The 16,191-nt window shown below is 43.1% G+C and overlaps 1 protein-coding gene across 2 annotated transcripts; it reads left to right on the top strand.

Moving 5' to 3' along the window:
- On the top strand, positions 1-15,233 carry UTP25 (UTP25 small subunit processome component). 2 transcript variants are annotated; one of them, XM_071739547.1, is made up of 12 exons: positions 1-151; positions 1,420-1,459; positions 2,607-2,862; positions 3,613-3,828; positions 5,886-5,974; positions 7,339-7,746; positions 8,818-9,037; positions 11,019-11,221; positions 12,423-12,605; positions 13,310-13,422; positions 13,835-14,080; positions 14,878-15,233. In XM_071739547.1, the coding sequence occupies exons 1-12, from the start codon at positions 51-53 to the stop codon at positions 15,122-15,124; spliced, it is 2,322 nt and encodes a 773-aa protein (XP_071595648.1). In that variant the 5' UTR covers positions 1-50; the 3' UTR covers positions 15,125-15,233. The 2 variants fall into 2 exon arrangements, with proteins under 2 accessions (XP_071595648.1, XP_071595649.1); XM_071739548.1 differs by having other exon boundaries at positions 3,616-3,828.
- Positions 15,234-16,191: the final 958 nt, after the last annotated feature.

A 16,191-nucleotide genomic window follows, 5' to 3' on the forward strand; every position in this document is an offset into this window, starting at 1 on the left:
TGCCGTAAAGGGCGGTGCAGCGCCCCACGCGTGCGGCTGGGGGTCCGGGGATGGGGAAGCGGCGGGGCAGGTGGGAGGCGGTGCGCGGCCTGAGCAAGAGGCAGAAGAAGCACCTGAGGGAGTTCGGGGAGGAGCACCCCTTCTACGACAAGTGAGTGCTGGGGCGGGAGGGAGGTCTCGGGCGGCAGCTCCGACCCCCTCGGCCGACCTGGCTGAGCCGCTTCCACCGCCCTGGGAAGCGCGGGACCGGCTGCCCGGGGGTCCTGTCCCGAGTAGCCCCGGGAGCCCCCTCGCATTCTTTCCCGGGTTCCTGAGAGAAGGAGAGTTGGAGTTGTAGTTTTGCACCGCAGGTTGTGAGCGTGGATTCTCGAACGGAGCAGAGAGAGCCGGGAATGTGGGCCCGGGCGCTTTCGGAAGAACCTCCGGAGGCTGCCGTGGGAAGGGGAGAGGGGAGGGGAGGGGGGAGGAGAGGAGGGGAGAAGAGGCGAGGCAGCGAGGGGGCTCTGCTCAGGCACCGGGACGGACCCTCGGCCTGCCCGCGCTCCGGCTTTCCCGCTGCTGGTTCCACAGCCCTTTCTGATCTCCCGAGGGCAGCGCTGCAGCTCTTGCGTGGCCAGAGCTGTGGCCTTCTCTGCCAGAAAGGGCTCCCTGCTCCTGCTGCCCCGTGCCAGCTGGCGAGGAAGGAGCGGCGTGTCCGAGCTGCGGGGTTTGGTGCTGCTGTGCGGGCTCAGGTGCTGGTGAGGAAGGTGCCAGGGCCCCTGTTGTGTTTGGCTGCTTGCGCCTCCAGCAGCGGGCACGTCCTGTTTGAGGCCTCATTTGTGAGGGCCCTGGGACCTCCCAGCAGCGTCGGTCGGGATGGGAGGCAGAGCCCTGGGATGTGCCCCACGCTCTGCGGTGCTGCTCTCTCCTGATGGGGACTCCCCATCTTTATCTAAGAGTTGAGGTTTAAGCTCAGCTTGCGCGGTGTCTCGCTGCAGGATGGCAGACCCAGCGCTGGTTTTGCTGTGGTTTCTGCCTTTTCCCCACCTCACAGGTCAGCGTGCAGTGCTCGAGGTGGGTGCTGGCTCTGGTTAACTTTGTTGTACAAACTTCCCTTGTAGTTAGGTTGCTTAGATCGCTCTTACAACCTTGTCTTCTGATTAGAGCCAGGTTCTGCTTTAAAATATTTCACTTCTTGACAAGCTCTAACACTTGAGCACTTCAGCCTTAGAGCACACTTGAGGCTTCACCGTTGACAGAAAGGGTAAGTGCTGAGTCTGATTCTTAGGGAGAAATACGTGAGGCTTTAGATTTAAGCTTTCTTCTAACTACTCTTAGTAGTAGACTTAGGTAACTCACTGATTCCTTCCTCCCCTCTTCTCTTTCATCCTGTGTATAATATCATTTACAGAGTATGATATTTCAGTGCTTTCTTTTCAGGGTGTCTGGGAGACCAGAAGCAACTCGGATCTGTGACCTGGTAATACATTTTTATTTCTTCCCTACTTTCACCTTTGTGTATTTCAGTGAAGTGAAACACTTAGCATTTCACACTACTGTGTTATTCAGGCTGATTAAGTTGTTCCTGGTAGAAAACCAATGTTGAGGAGAAAAAAAAAAAAAAGCTGATTTTTTTTGTGTGGCTCTGAATTGTGCTTATAACTGTAATACCATGAGAGGGCAGAAGCAGCAGGAAACAAAATAGCTTTTCCTGGTTTCTTTGCAAATTACTTAGTCAAGGTGAAAATTAAATCATCGTTTAAGTTGTGCAACACTATGTTTATTAAAATAAAACAAGTTAGGAGGTGTTTTTTTCTTTGTTGAACGAATATTTTAATGCTCATTCCTCTTCACATTGGCAGTGCTTTGCTTCTCTTTCAGTCAGGATATGGTAACCTTCTTTATAATCAGATTAACAATACTTCAAAGTTTCAGTGTAGAAAAGTTATCTATTTTAGTTCATTTGTTTCCCTTAGCAATTTTGTGCATTAATCTCCTATTTACTATTTTTTTCTTTCCTCTTTTTTTTCACTTTAGACTAAAGGAGCTAAGAAAGAAATAAATGGGTCTGTGCTCACACTTCTGGTTTTGCTATAATTTTGGCTATAACCTGGCATGCTGCTGTTGGTTTGTGCGACAGAACTGGCTGAGTTTGAGCCAAACCTGACCAGGTTTCTAACAGACTCTTGTCAATTATTTAATTTAACTTCTTGAAAGCCAGAAGCGTTGAAATTTCATGAGCTCTGTCCCTTGTATGTGTACCCTTCTACAATTTTTACTCTGTAGGCAATTTTCTTAGGAAAATCCAGTGCCAGTAAATGCACTGTTTGTGGACATCAACTGCCCTCACTCAGCTGAGAATGAAGGAATCAAATTTTATGATGATCCAAGTCAAATCAGAGCTGGACAAGGCACTTCAGCCTAAGTCTACCAGGATACTTTCAAAACTGAATAGAGGTGTCCAGCATAAGTATTTGCATGGTGATTTTTGCAAAATTCTCTTGTATCTACTTAAGGGTAGGATGGGAGAGGGAAGATCTAACATGGGAATTAGAAGCAAGGGTATTTGCCTGCTGCCTAATAGAGTATTACTGATACTGCTTTTATGTTTGCGTTTTCTCTTCCAGTCTGAGAATTCTGATAAGTCGAGTGCAGAAAGTGATTCAGAGACTGAAGTGGAACAGATCTCTGTGTATCACAAGCTCCTGGCTACCCTGAAGACCTCTCCTGAGTCTGAGTCTGAGACTGAGGAAGAGGAAGATGAAAGTGAATCTGAAGAAGCTGGAGCGAGTGAGATAGAACTGGACAGTGATGGGTCCCAGGAGACTGGAGAAGCAGATGGAGGTGAAGAGGATGAGAATGATGCACCAGACCAGGAAGAAGGTAGCTTTTTTTCCTGTGTTTTGGTAAATGTTGCTTCAGTTAGAAATTTCAAATAATTTACCTAGGAACCTGGTGTAGACTGGCTTGTTGGCTGAGTGCTCTTCTGGCTTGGAGAGTGCTTTGCTCCATAGCCTCTGTGTGGGTGGGAGCAGCAAGCTGCTGAAGGATTTAGCAAGGGAGAAGGTAGCTGTGCTCCTTTTCTGTCAGACTTCCTCAGATGTTGTTTGTGCGGCAGCACAGAGGAAATCCACATGGAGCAGCATACCAGGGGTTCTCAGCCACTCAAGGGAGATGCAAGCTGTTCTCTCACACAGCATCTGGCTTGGCTGCTGCCACCGAGAGGAGGAAAAGGTTTGCCTCATAGCAGAGGAGAGAGTTTGTAAATTGGAAGGAAACCTCTTCCTTTTTGATGAGGCATCTTCATTCATGAAGTCTGCAAAGCAACTCTGCCAGAGAGGAGGAAACCTTTTATTTTTGGTTATTCAGGGTCTTTGGAAACTAAAGCTTGTGTTCCCCTGATAGGTTATTTCTTTAATTTTGCCCGGGGAAACGTGCACTGTGTTTCATGTAACATGTGGCGTGCTAGACCGAAGTCGTCTTTACTGTGGAGTACAAAGCTCACTTTTATCTTTTCTGGACAGAGTATTGGGAGAAAAAGAAAAGGTATCTCAAAGGGAAGAGTGTAGGCAGCAAGAGGTAGCTGCAGGTGGTAACTTTTGCAGGAGAATATAATGCATTTCTCTTTCTAAGAAGTCACAGCTGGAGACGCAACAGAACAAACACTTGGCCTGAAGCAGGCTGATGGCACAGATACTGCTTGTGACCCAAGTCATGGAGCAATTGAGGAGTTTACTGATGTGAAACACGAATCTGAATTTAGCTTGGAAACCAATTTCATGGAAGAGGAGAGTGGTGGTTGCAATGCAGATCAGAGAGACAGCAGCTCTGCACCAGCCGTTTCAGAAGGTAAAACACAGTATGTTTGTGTTTAGTGGTTGGCCTCTAGTGGAGTGTCTGTAAGCATGTGTAAATTATCAAACAAGTGATACACTGTATGGCTTCTGGCTTCTTCCACTACATTATTCATTGTATTGCCCGAGTTTCAGCTGGGTGCATATGGGAAACTTAACAGTAATGCAGACACATAGCTGGAACATTTGATTTCTGTTGTCCCTGTGGACTGGAATTTGTGTGTACTTTCTGTTATGACTAATAAAGCTTGAAATATCAGGAACTGAAGAAAAGGGATGTGGGGGAGGTTATCTTCTGTTGCTATTGAATGATGAAAGGCCCTGCAGGCCTGCACTTGACTGCAGAGGATATTCTTGGCACAGACAGCACGGGAGATAATCACAAAGCCGACCTGTGCGGCCCTCCTTCACAACTCAGTGGAGTTAGAAGGGAGGATCTGGGCAGCCTGGGGCTGCAGCAGTAATTTAGACAAATGCTCAGGGCTCTCCCAGTTTTGAAGGTTATGCAAAGGAGTCTGACTGCACCAGGATCAGGAAGGCACGAGGCATCAGGAGAACATCTGTGTGATGGATTTTAAGGGTGTAGCCCGGAACCTCGGTGCCGCAGTGCGCTCGCGGATGCGATTGGAGCTCCGGTGTTGGAGTCATCCCACCACGTGTAGTACCAGTAACTGTGTGCACAGATGTGTGATGGTTCAGTGATATGCCACACATTGGCACTTGCAGAGCTTCTATTCGTGTTTCATGCTCTGTGGTTTTAATATCAGATGGCATAGCTTGAGAGAGGGAAATATGTTTGTAGCATCTCTAGTGGTGCTGGCTTCTCATCTCAGAGCAGCAGCTGACAGGAGATCTGGGAGGCAGTTGATGCATGAAATGCATGGAAGCATCAGAGGGCCATGTGATAGAAAAAACAGCTCGTTCTGGTTACCATGAGAATATTAGCTAGTCTGTTGGCATGGCATTTTAATGAGAACTGTAGCTCTCCAGCTGCACACGAAGTAACCCTATGGCTTTGTTCAACCTGTGCACTACTTTTCAGTGGGTTCCTGTTGCTTACAGAAAATGAGTCACCTGAGGTAGCAGAAAGAGGATTGGTTTCTACTCTGGTCCTTTGGGTCACTAGAATGAAAATGCTTCATATTTTTCGCTCCACTTTGTCTGACAATTGTTGGAATTGGTAAAACTCAGCTGAAGAGAGAAGCTGTATTACAGTTAGATGATTCCCAGTTCATTTTGTTGCTGGGAAGATTCTCTCAACAGTGACATAATTAGCAAATGCCTTAAATTTTGCCTGGATAACTTGTATGTAGGCTATATATTCTTTGGCAAGCACTAGTGTTCTCTAATGAGTTTTCCTTCTGCAGTGAATGCTGCTGTGCTGCAAGGAGTTTATAGGGCTTGGTTTTCAAAGTAAGCTTTGCATGTGACCTGTGCATGACAGTGTCTTTGAATATTGTATGGTTTTACAGTCCCTTGCCTCTCTTCCCTTTCCAAAAAGAAATGCCAATTAGATAAATCAGACTTTCACTCAACTCACTTCAGGCAACTTTTTCCTCCCTTCCCCAAAACCTGCCTATTCTATCTCTTCTTTAACACAAACTGCAATCACATCTCTGTCTAAAGATGCAAAGCCTTGGGTAGAACTGTTTATAAATTAAGGGCAGTAAGTTGACTTGAGTCTTTACTATTGGCAGTCTGTTTCCCATTTAAAGGATGGATGTGTCGGAGCTTAAGGCACAAAATTGCCACTGTCTTTTCTACTATATATTGCTTTCCTGTCCCACTTTTGTCTTGTGATTGAAAGTTCTGGTACTTCCATAAGTGCTGCTTTTTCTTTTTTTAAAGCAATCTGTCAAATCTGTTCTTTCTGTTCTTGTAGAGAGAGTTTGACATCTTTTCTCTCATCTCCAAGTGCTTTGAAATAACGAGTTTTCACTGTGTTGTTGGCCAGCATGGAAACTGTTCATCTTATTTGCAAATTCATTTTGAAACCTGATTCCAATATCAGCTGCAGTTCTCAGGATATTTTCTTGGTTTTGTTATAAATAGATCCATTTAAACTGCACATGGACAAAGAGCTTGAAGAAAAAGAAGTAGAAAAAATATCTACGCTTCTTAAAACTTCAAGTCAAAGCAAGGTAACAGTGTTCTTCAGCCAACAAGTGTTCCTAAAGATGTCTTGATTAAAATAACTCTTATTATACGAGTTAAGTAGATTCAGAATAGTTATTATTAGCTGTTGGCACTAGAATTGTCAAGATTTTGTCACTGTGTTCTTGCTGAAGTGTTTTCCTCACTTAGTGCTAAGCGAGAGTTGAAATCTAAAATCTGCTGTTATGTAGGCATATGGCAACACATCTGAAAAACATAGTTTTAGAGTTTGATCTGTAGTCCCAAACCCACAGTTTTAGTACTCTTGTCCCTAGGTGGAAACAGGACTGGTTTCTGAGAGGTCCAGCACAATGCCAGGGGTGTCCTTCACAACTGAACTTGTGAGGTGACCATGTGCAGTCTTAAAAGTACTTGAGATACCCAGTCACGTGCTTGCTTCAAGGTGGCTGTGTCTCTCTACACATTTACAAGCCAGTAAAGAAGATTTTAATGCTTAACTTTATTAATGCTGGAAATAATTAGGTAAATTGGAGTACTAGAAAACAGCCTCATTTCCTGAGAGGGAATATTGGTTTTCAGAATGCTAATTTTTAGACAAACCTTTGCTTCCGAACTTTTTCTCATGGGATTTTTGTTTTGGAGGGTTGCCTTGCATTCTGGTCAGCCATATGCTGGGTGACATTCTTTGGAAGGTATCCAGTGGTTAGTCAGAAAGAAAGAAAGCTGTGATTTTAAATTTTTTTCTTCTTTGCAATATGGTAGCCAAAAATACCAATGCCATCTGAAGCAGTGCATGATGTATTTTGGTGATCTTGGTGTAGCTACTTTATGGAGATAGGGAGGGACAATCCCATAGCAGATGGCTTAAAGTTTATAGAGTTTCCCCCAATATACTTGAGAGCTTTGGTCCTCAAAATCAGACAGACTCCTAGCGAGACTGCCTCTAGCAACTGATTCACAACTTCAGGGTTTAGTCCCTAATGGGGTTTCAGTTTCATCTTTAAACAAAGTGCATACCTCAGTGCAGCTGATCTATAAGTGTAGCCAGATTCCAGGATTCTCATCCCTGATTCTCATCCACTGATTGGCTGGATGGGCAAGGCAGAAGTGACACCCTTCCTCTTCCTTGGTTTTCTCATCTATAAAATGAGGACAGTTACAGGCACATCACTGCATTCATATCTACTGAGCTCAAGTTTAGTGTTATCTCCATGGTAGACTCCAAGGAAGAGATTGAATATTGAAAAGTCTATTTCAACTAGTATTATGAAAGGATGATTTCTCAAAATGTCATTACTTTGCTTAAACTGCCAGCTGTGGTGATGTGCTTTTAAGTGTACTAAGTTTGGTGCAAATGACTCCTCTTTGTGTTTGTTTTTTTTCTTTTCAGTGGCCGAGGCTGGGCCAACTAACTTTTTCTTCCACTTTGGAACATAAAACTTTGAAAGCAGACAAAGAAGTTGATATGAAACAGCTTCATCTTCACAAGCCTTTAGAATCCACTTGGCCAAAAGTGAATAAACAATTTCTGTCCTCAATGAACAAACCAGGCGATGCCTCTTTTACCCCGTTACAAAGAGAGCTCTTCTGTATCATGAGTACATACAGGGACTTGTTCTACCCAGAGAGAAATGCTCTGACAAATGGAGAAGAAATCCGACATGCTTACTGCTTGCATGCCTTGAACCATGTTCTGAAGGCAAATGCCCAGGTGCTCAGTAACAATGCCAAACGAAGAGACCAAAAGCCAGGAGCTGCTAATGATGAATACAGGGATCAAGGTCTAACTAGACCTAAGGTAAGAGATTTCTTGATGTGATTCCCCCATCCCCACCCTGACTGTCTGCTCAGGCTGTATAAACATACTGGTAATTTATCCAGAAGGATTTCTTTTCCTGCTATCTCACATGACTTGTCCCTGGGCCTGTAACTTTCCACAGCCCTTTATTGTGCCTGGAAGTCTTCTGCTGGGGCCAGGGCAAATACCCTGCCAGAAGCAGTGAGCACAGGGGTGTTAGCCAGCCTGTTTCTGTGCTGAGCTGTGTGTTTGACTTCTCTTTTTCTTTGCCCCCCCTATCACTACAGACTGATATGTTGCCTTTTCCTGCCTCTGTTTCTAACACTACCAGAACAAAAAGGTGCCTCCACACTGACCTTTGGTGTTAGTGCAGCTAGAGTAGGCTGTCACCCAGTGTGGGATATCCCATGGATTTTTTTGTCCTTATGGACTCTCCTGTATGGAAGGATCTTCCTGTACCTGTGAGACTTCAGGGAATCCCAGTCCTGTGGTCACCTGTAATAGTTGGTGGAGCAGGCTTCAAACCCAGGCTCCCTGGATTCTGAGAGCACACTCTCATGGATAACCTGGTGGCTTCAAATGGGGTCAGCCTAGTTGGTGGTGCCAGCTGCCTGTTGAACAGTTTCAAAGTTAGGTTCCAGTGTTTGCTGCACATCCTGGCAAATGCTTTTGGTTTCTGTGTTGACTCTCCAGTGTCTGTATTTCAGAGTGCTGTGCAGAGGCTGTTGCCCCCCATCCAGCAGCTAACTTTTGACCTTCTCTGTGTATTGTGGCAGCTTCTGCTTGTCTGGGGGGATAGGGAGAACAGGAGAATGTACTTTGTTTTCCACATCCCTGTAATGGTACCCTGGGTGTGACATGGGGAACCAAACTGGGCTGCTGGCCAGTGCCTATTGATGAGCACACTGTGTCCCAGCACATCCTCCCTCCTTGATGCATGTCAGGATTGTTTTGTTTTGATTGTTGGGATGCCCCTGGGGGCAGATCTGAGTAAAAGAACTACTTAACCTACAATTAACTCTTGAGTGTTCCTATTTTAAGGATTATTCTTTTGTAACTAAATCTACACAGGTACTGATGGTGGTGCCATTCAGGGAGAGCGCTTTGAGAATTGTCCATATTTTCATCAGTCTTCTTGAAGTGAATGACAAAAAAAAAATAGATGTAAGTAATAAAAAGCGCTTCAAAGGGGAGTTTGGTTTTGACCCAGAAGAGAAGCCCCCCAGCCTGAAAAGGCCTGAAGACTATGAAGCTGTCTTTGCTGGCAACATTGATGACCACTTCAGAATTGGTAATGACCAACTGAACAGATGATTTTTGTCTGGTAAAGAACCGAGAAGTAACAAGTTGTTCCTAAATGTCTAGGAGCTACCCCGACTGGAGGTATTGGTCAGAATGTAGGTTCTACAATGTTCATGCTAGTTTTAGACAGGCAACTTGGATTTTCATGAAAACCTTTCTTGCCTTGTCAAAACTGGAAAAGAAAGGAAGAGAAAAAACAAAAGTAATGATTTTTTGTGTCAAGATCAAAATCACTGAATTCAATGATTGGTTTATTGTAGCAGGACTATTCACACTTGATTTTAAAGAGGATGGCCATGATCATGCAGCCTAACCCATATCTTTTGGGTCTAATTAGCCTATTCATGATCTCTTGTAATCAGCAATGATTAGAACAAAACTAAAGCTCAGTACTAAACAAAGTGGTTTTCTACGGGGCTGCCTAAGGCTTTCCTGAAATCAAAGGGGTACCCAGCAAGTTGCACTGTTGGACAAGCAGCAAGTTTTAAGACTGTTTCATAATATTGTAATCTCATGCTGTTTGAGTAACTCGGTGTGCAGAGAATTAGCTAGTAACTTGGTTCCTGGAATTGCCAGAGTGAGTAGGCAGTTTTTCTAACTCAACTTGACAGATCAGAAGCTTTTGAAATCACTGTCCCTTGAAAGATAAATTGGCATCCCAAGAGATTTGATGACAGTGGAATATGCAAGCAGATCCCACTCAGTCTTTCTTCCTTCCCCAGTGAATATCTTTCTGGCTGAAAGCATCTTTCAGTCCTCTCCCATACCCCAGGCTGCTTGACCCACTTGTTAGGTGTGAAGAAATGCTTGAAGAAACTTTCAGTGCTGTTACTTGCAGAAGCAAATCATAGAAGATGAATAATTATTCTTTCTTACTGTGCCTTACACCCTGGAACTTCTGCATCTAATATAAAACACAATTGTTATGCTGTATTAAAAGCACCTTTCTGTATTTTCCTGTGGAAGAAAACCTTCCTGATGTTACTAAGCTGTGTATATGCTGTGAACAGTGACATTTTCCAGGACATTAAAACAGTTGTGATCTCCCCTCCCCATTGCTATAATTGGGTTAAAATAGATAGCAGGAGGGGGGTCCCTGCTGATATCTGTAAAATTCTTGCAAGTGTCTTCAGCTGTGCCCAGGGTAGTTGGCTTCACACAGAGGGAGAGAATTTCAAGAAACCCCTTTTTGGGGCAGAATGTAGCAGATGGTTTCAATACAGCCTGGACTAACTGATTTTTTAAGATCAGAAAACAAGTCCTGGCAATGTTGTTATGTATTTAAGGCACAGGTAACAAACACCTTTGATTCCTTCCTTTTTCTTTCTATAACATGAGAGGTGATGCATAAGCCTGTTCAGCATGTGCACCATAACATGTGGTGTGAGGAGCAATGCTAGGGAAGGTGCAAGACTGGTGACACTTGCAGTTGTTGTCACATTAAGAACATTTTCCTTGTGTTTTAGTAGGACTCATGGCCATGGGAATAAAGGCAGTTTGTAGCTGAGGTCCACACTGAATCTTTCATGACAGATAAAAGTAGCAAATACTGTAGTACCTCATGGCAGAGACCAAAGTCTAGGATTTAGGGAGAAGGGAATAGTTAATGATTTCTCCCTTTTTAATTTTTTTTCCCCTTAAGTGCTTTACCTCCCTCAACCCCCTTTTTAGCAGAAGATCACAAAAAATGTGTTTCATTTAAAATATGTTGCCCAGGCTATGAAAAATCTGGAAAAAAGTAGTACTGAAAGAGTTTGCTGAACTTCATGAAAAACTGCCAAATGCTTGTCAAAAGGGGATGGGATGGGTATCAGGGAAAGAATTTCAGACATACTGGTTTTGTCCAGCTGTAATTAGTATACACATAATTAGTATGTGTTATGGGGAAGAAGACACAAGGAGTTACTATTACAGAGCCTGCTGGAAGAAAATGGTTAACTAAGAAAATGCTGTTGATTGTTGTTGGACAGGGGTTGCAATTCTTCAGAAGAGTATGAGACTCTATGCACCATTTTACTCATCGGATATCATCATTGCTTCTCCCCTGGGTCTGAGAACTATTATTGGTGCAGAGGGAGAGAAGAAAAGAGATTTTGATTTCCTATCATCAATAGAAATTCTCATAATTGATCAAGCAGATATTTTCCTGATGCAGAATTGGGAACACGTTCTGGTGCGTTTTCCGTATGTATTACTTTTTGTGCTGTACTGTGCCTCTTTAGTCTGATGTAACTTAGTTTTGGCAGTGAACAGTTTGTTTTATTTTTTTTACCAATTCAATTCCAGATGTATATAATTGTTCCTTCTCCTCCCTCCACCCTGATATTTTCCCTATACTAAGAATATTCTTTATTCAGATTTTGGGTAGTATTCAGCACCTGTTCCCTATAAATCTTAGCCTTTGGTGTTTTAGTGGCATATTCCATCAGAGCTTTTTTTTTTTTGACAGTTTTAATTATCTTGCAGGGTGAGATAATGATGATTCCTTTCATCACATCTGGGACAAAATATGTCAGCTGTCTGACTGCCCTGTGTCTCACTCAGTTTGCAGCCATGTGAGGAATCTGTACAGCCCAATTCACATTCCTCCACAGAGAAGTAGGAGCTGGTGTTTGTATCTCCAGAGTCAGTGGAGCCAAAGCATTAAATGTGTCTGAAGTTAAAGGATTTTCCTGTACACATAATGAAAATACTGCAGTATGCAGTAGTACCCATGCTTCTTGGCTTTTGGTTAATAAAAGTTTTCAAGGTTGACAAGTTGGAGGGGGGGGAGGGGTGGGTTCCACTTCAAAAAATCTTTGAAGTACCTGGATCATGTGTTTTGACAGCCTGATGTTTACCTGTATATTTTGGAGGAGTCTGAAATGTGCCTTGTTTCTTTGGGAGTCCCAGGAAAGGCACATCAGCCTACTGGATATCTACAGGATCTGTCTTGAAGCCTGTTTCCTGTTTTTTCCTTTGGGTGCAACTGCCTCCTGAGCAGTGCCTGCAGTGCCAGTCATACGCTTCACTCAGTGAGGCTAAAATGAGCTGAATTTCTTCACTTGCACCCAAACTCTCCCTGAATGATGGGAACTGCACTTGAGCTTCTCTTAGCTCGGAAAATGTGTCTTAAATCTCAAAAATCATGATACTTGCCCCATGGGAGAAGATTGGAAGCAAAGGTTACCAATGACTAAAGAGATGGTAGCTTTCAGTTCTGTGGCAGGAAATGAAGTAAATTTCCCCTGCTGTGGTCAGTGAATTCTAGATCCCTACCATTTTGTATTCTGTGCTGTCCTGCTTCTCCGTGCCTGCTTCCTCACTGCAGTTAAGGCTCATGCAGTCTGGGTGCAGAGGTGTCTGTAACAATGTGTTTCCATCTCTCCATGTAGCACCTAATGAAGCACATCAACCTGCTGCCTCTGGATTCCCACGGGGTAGACTTCTCCCGAGTGCGAATGCTGAATCTCAATAACTGGTCCAAGTTCTACCGCCAGACGCTGCTGTTCAGTGCCCTTCAGGATCCCCAGATTAACTCCATCTTCAACAAACACTGCTTCAATTATGTGGGGCAGGTGAGGTCAGAGATGAGCTGAAAGCTGTGTTTGAAATGCTGGTGTTAAATGGGGAGAGGAACAGAAAACCAGTTCCCAGTGTATGGGAAAATTCCGTAACTCTGTTGTGGAAAGGCTGCCCGTGTCCTGGTCACTGCCATTACCTGAGTATTTCAGTCTGAACCTCCATGTGCCACGTGACAAAGTCTAACACTGTGCCAAAGGCAAGAAGAGCTCCTCTTCTTATACTTATTATACTTATTTGATGAGTATAATACTTTGATTTATTTTGAATTGATACTTATTTGATCCTTTTCGTTCATGGGGAACTGTTTCATCTCAGAAACATGATTTTATTTTTTCTTAATTTGATACAAAAAAGTTATCCTGTGTTACTAATTTTGTTGTTAAACTGGGGGTTTGCCTGCTCCCTTTTTCTTTTTTTTTCCTCCTACTGTATAAGAAGCACAAACTGCTATTACTTTGAAAGAAACAGGAAAAGTGAATATCTTAGTTTTCAAATATATGGAAGTCAGAGCAGAAGCAGTGGTTGTACATATTTAGCAGGTCTGGTGCGTGTGTATGTGCATCTGTTTTTGTGTTGGAGCCTTCCTAAAAGCAGCCTTGTGTGCTGCTTTCAGATGTGAGTTATGAGCAGAGAGCTGGCTGGAGTGGGGCTGCCTCTGAAGTGCTGCTTTTCTGAGCATCCTGCTTTCTTCTCACAGGTGGCTGTTCGCAATGTCCTGCTCAGTGGCTCCATCAGCCATGTTGTGGTCCAGCTCCCTCATGTTTTTCGAAGGCTAGAAGCTGAAAATTCAACTTCTGTAATAGATACAAGGTACTCTGTGCTCCACACTCTTTTGCTATACCCTGGTGACTTTTTATACCCTGATTTCTGTTTTGGTTGAGCATACCGTTTCCTGCAGAGCTCAATGTAATTAACTATGCCTTCACTAGTCTTCAGGTGCAGGCTAGGCTTTGCACAGGTAGAGGTTAATAACTCCTTAGCAAAAGCTCTGGAGAATAAATTCTGGGGAAGGAATCCCAGTCTTTACCACAACTGTGTAGTACTGATAAGCCTTTTTGCCTCTTATCCTCCATGTGTGTAGAAGTCTAATGATGTTAAAAAAGGAAAAACGCAGTGAAAAATCTTCTGTAGTCTGTTGTCTGGTGAGATTCCTGTTTGAGGTTGTGTCAGTATTGGAAAGGTGAGTGTTATCTCTGGTTAAAATATATTTTTCTTACCTCAGGTTTCAGTTTTTCATCAACCAGGTTCTGCCTGAGTACCGTGATGCCATCATGTCACACACACTCATTTTTGTTCCGTCGTATTTTGACTTCGTGCGCCTTCGAAATTACTTCAAGAAAGAAGATCTGAATTTTACTCACATTTGTGAGTACACTAAAAAGGGTGCTGTCTGCAGAGCAAGACATTCCTTTCTCAAGGGAGAGAAGCAGTTTTTATTGTTTACTGAGCGCTTCCACTTTTATAAAAGGTGAATTGTGGACATTTTTTCCTTTGAGTTGCGTGTGTGCTGGTTTGGAAGTAGAGTCTGAGCTTAATCATAGATGGGCTATGTTGCTTTCTGAATCTGTTGGATCTCTCTGAGGACTTCTTTGACTGAAGTAAGAGCTTTTCAGTTTGCTTTAAAATGTTTGCGTGTTGTCAGCAGTCCCTTGCAGAGACTCTAATGCTTTGGCATGCGCAGGGTGTTATTCAGGAAGGTAAGTGCTGCCAAATTCCACTGATGTCAGAATCGAATGATATAGATTGTAAAATAGGATTCATTGTGCCTTTTATTTGTGTTCATCTGTGCCACAATAATTATATAAAGGTCTGGAAAAGGGTATGTAATTGGTTCAATAATTCAATACAGCAAACTGGCTCCACCTGGAAATTTTGCTGTGTCCTGACTGGAGCTGTTTAAAAGGAACAGTTTTTTATATTAGCAGAAGATGTGTTGGCAAGTATAAGAAGTTTCATGATGCTCAGTCTGATCAAGCTCTAGTGGCTTAAAAATTCAAGCCAAAGAGGCTGAATACTGCAGAAATTAGTGGTGGTCTGCACTTCAGAGGAAATTATCATGCCTGGCAGCATTAGATGTTTCTCCTTTAAATTCCACATCTGTGTTAACTGTAGTCTTCAGTCTATGACACAGGGCTTGTAGTGGGCTTCATGCATTGAAGTTAATGGAAACCAGAAGAGTTGAGATGGGATTGATGCTTTCATGTTCACACTTTGTACAAGTTGGCGATAAAGTTGCTTTTTTTTTCTTTTTTTTCCATACTACAGGTATACCATAAAAGGCATTAGGAACCTCATTTTCTATGAGTTACCAACCTACTCCCACTTCTACAGTGAAATCTGTAACATGATGAAGGCCACAGACAATGGAGTAGATGCTACATGGACATGTACTGTGCTGTACTCCAAGTATGATGCTCAGAAGCTGTCTGCAGTGGTTGGCATAGATCGCACAGCTCAAATGCTACAGTCTAAGAAAACTGTGCACCTCTTTGTTACAGGAGAAAATGAATAAGTGATACTGCAGACTAGATGACTGGCAGGACCTGGGTTTTACTCCTAATGCACTTTCTGATGTTGCTCTTTAAAAAAAGTATTAAACTTTTTACTACCTTTTACTTAAATATTCTGTTGAAATCATTCATATAGTAGGAAATGTTGGGTTTCAGTACCCTGTCCAACACGAAACAAAGGATGTCATTCAAGAGAGCAGGGCTTGGGGGTTTCTTCTTTAGAGAAAAAATCCAAAACTCTTCTTGTAGATAGATAAAAGTCACTATGGGGTAGGAGCTATGGTTTTGTGGTTTACTTTGGGTTTTTTCCTGAGTGACTTAAGTATTTCTGTCTCTTCCTTAAAACAGCTGTGCTGGCCTGTCACTTTTACTAGGGGTAAGTTTTTCCAAAGCAAAACAGATTTGAACTTGGCAGGCAGAAGACCCTAAGCATGAATAAGCCCCCTTACCTCCAATCAGCATTGTGGAGCACAAAACCAGGTGGTGCAGCTGTAAATACCCGTGTTCTTATATCTCACACCATGGGTGGAATTTGTTTGATTTTTCTTTCCTCTGAATGGTTGCTGATGGACTGTATGGAAGGGTCATGGTGCTGCCTCTTTGTTCTTCTCCTTCCCAGAAGCTGAACCTGATTTCAAAGAAGCTAAAAGCAGAGAGAGGAGTATTTGTAAGCATGTGCTAGAAACATCCATCCTATGATAAGCTTTCAGGGAGTTACTGGCTGGGAAGCTTAAATAAATATACCAAAGTGAATCTGAGTAAACTCACAGGCACATAACTTTAGCCAATTTTTCATCATATTCTTCATTCCTGTGTTTCTCAGAGGTTATGAACTCATACTAGTTGAAGTCCTGGAACCATTTACTAGACATGCAAATCCATGCAGTTCCTTGCTTTGCATTTTAAGTAATGATTTCCTTTAATTTTATGTAGCTGTGCTATAGCACACAAAAATTAAGAGACAGCCACAGCAAAGTTCTCCTTCTGAACATCTTCCTGCTGTACAGCAGAGCTGCCATGGTGGCAAACCAGGATTTTTCTTGTGTGGCCTGGGCTTGATTTGAGAGAA

The sequence above is a fragment of the Heliangelus exortis genome, chromosome 3 (genome assembly GCF_036169615.1).
Source record: "Heliangelus exortis chromosome 3, bHelExo1.hap1, whole genome shotgun sequence".
Lineage (NCBI taxonomy): Eukaryota > Metazoa > Chordata > Aves > Apodiformes > Trochilidae > Heliangelus > Heliangelus exortis.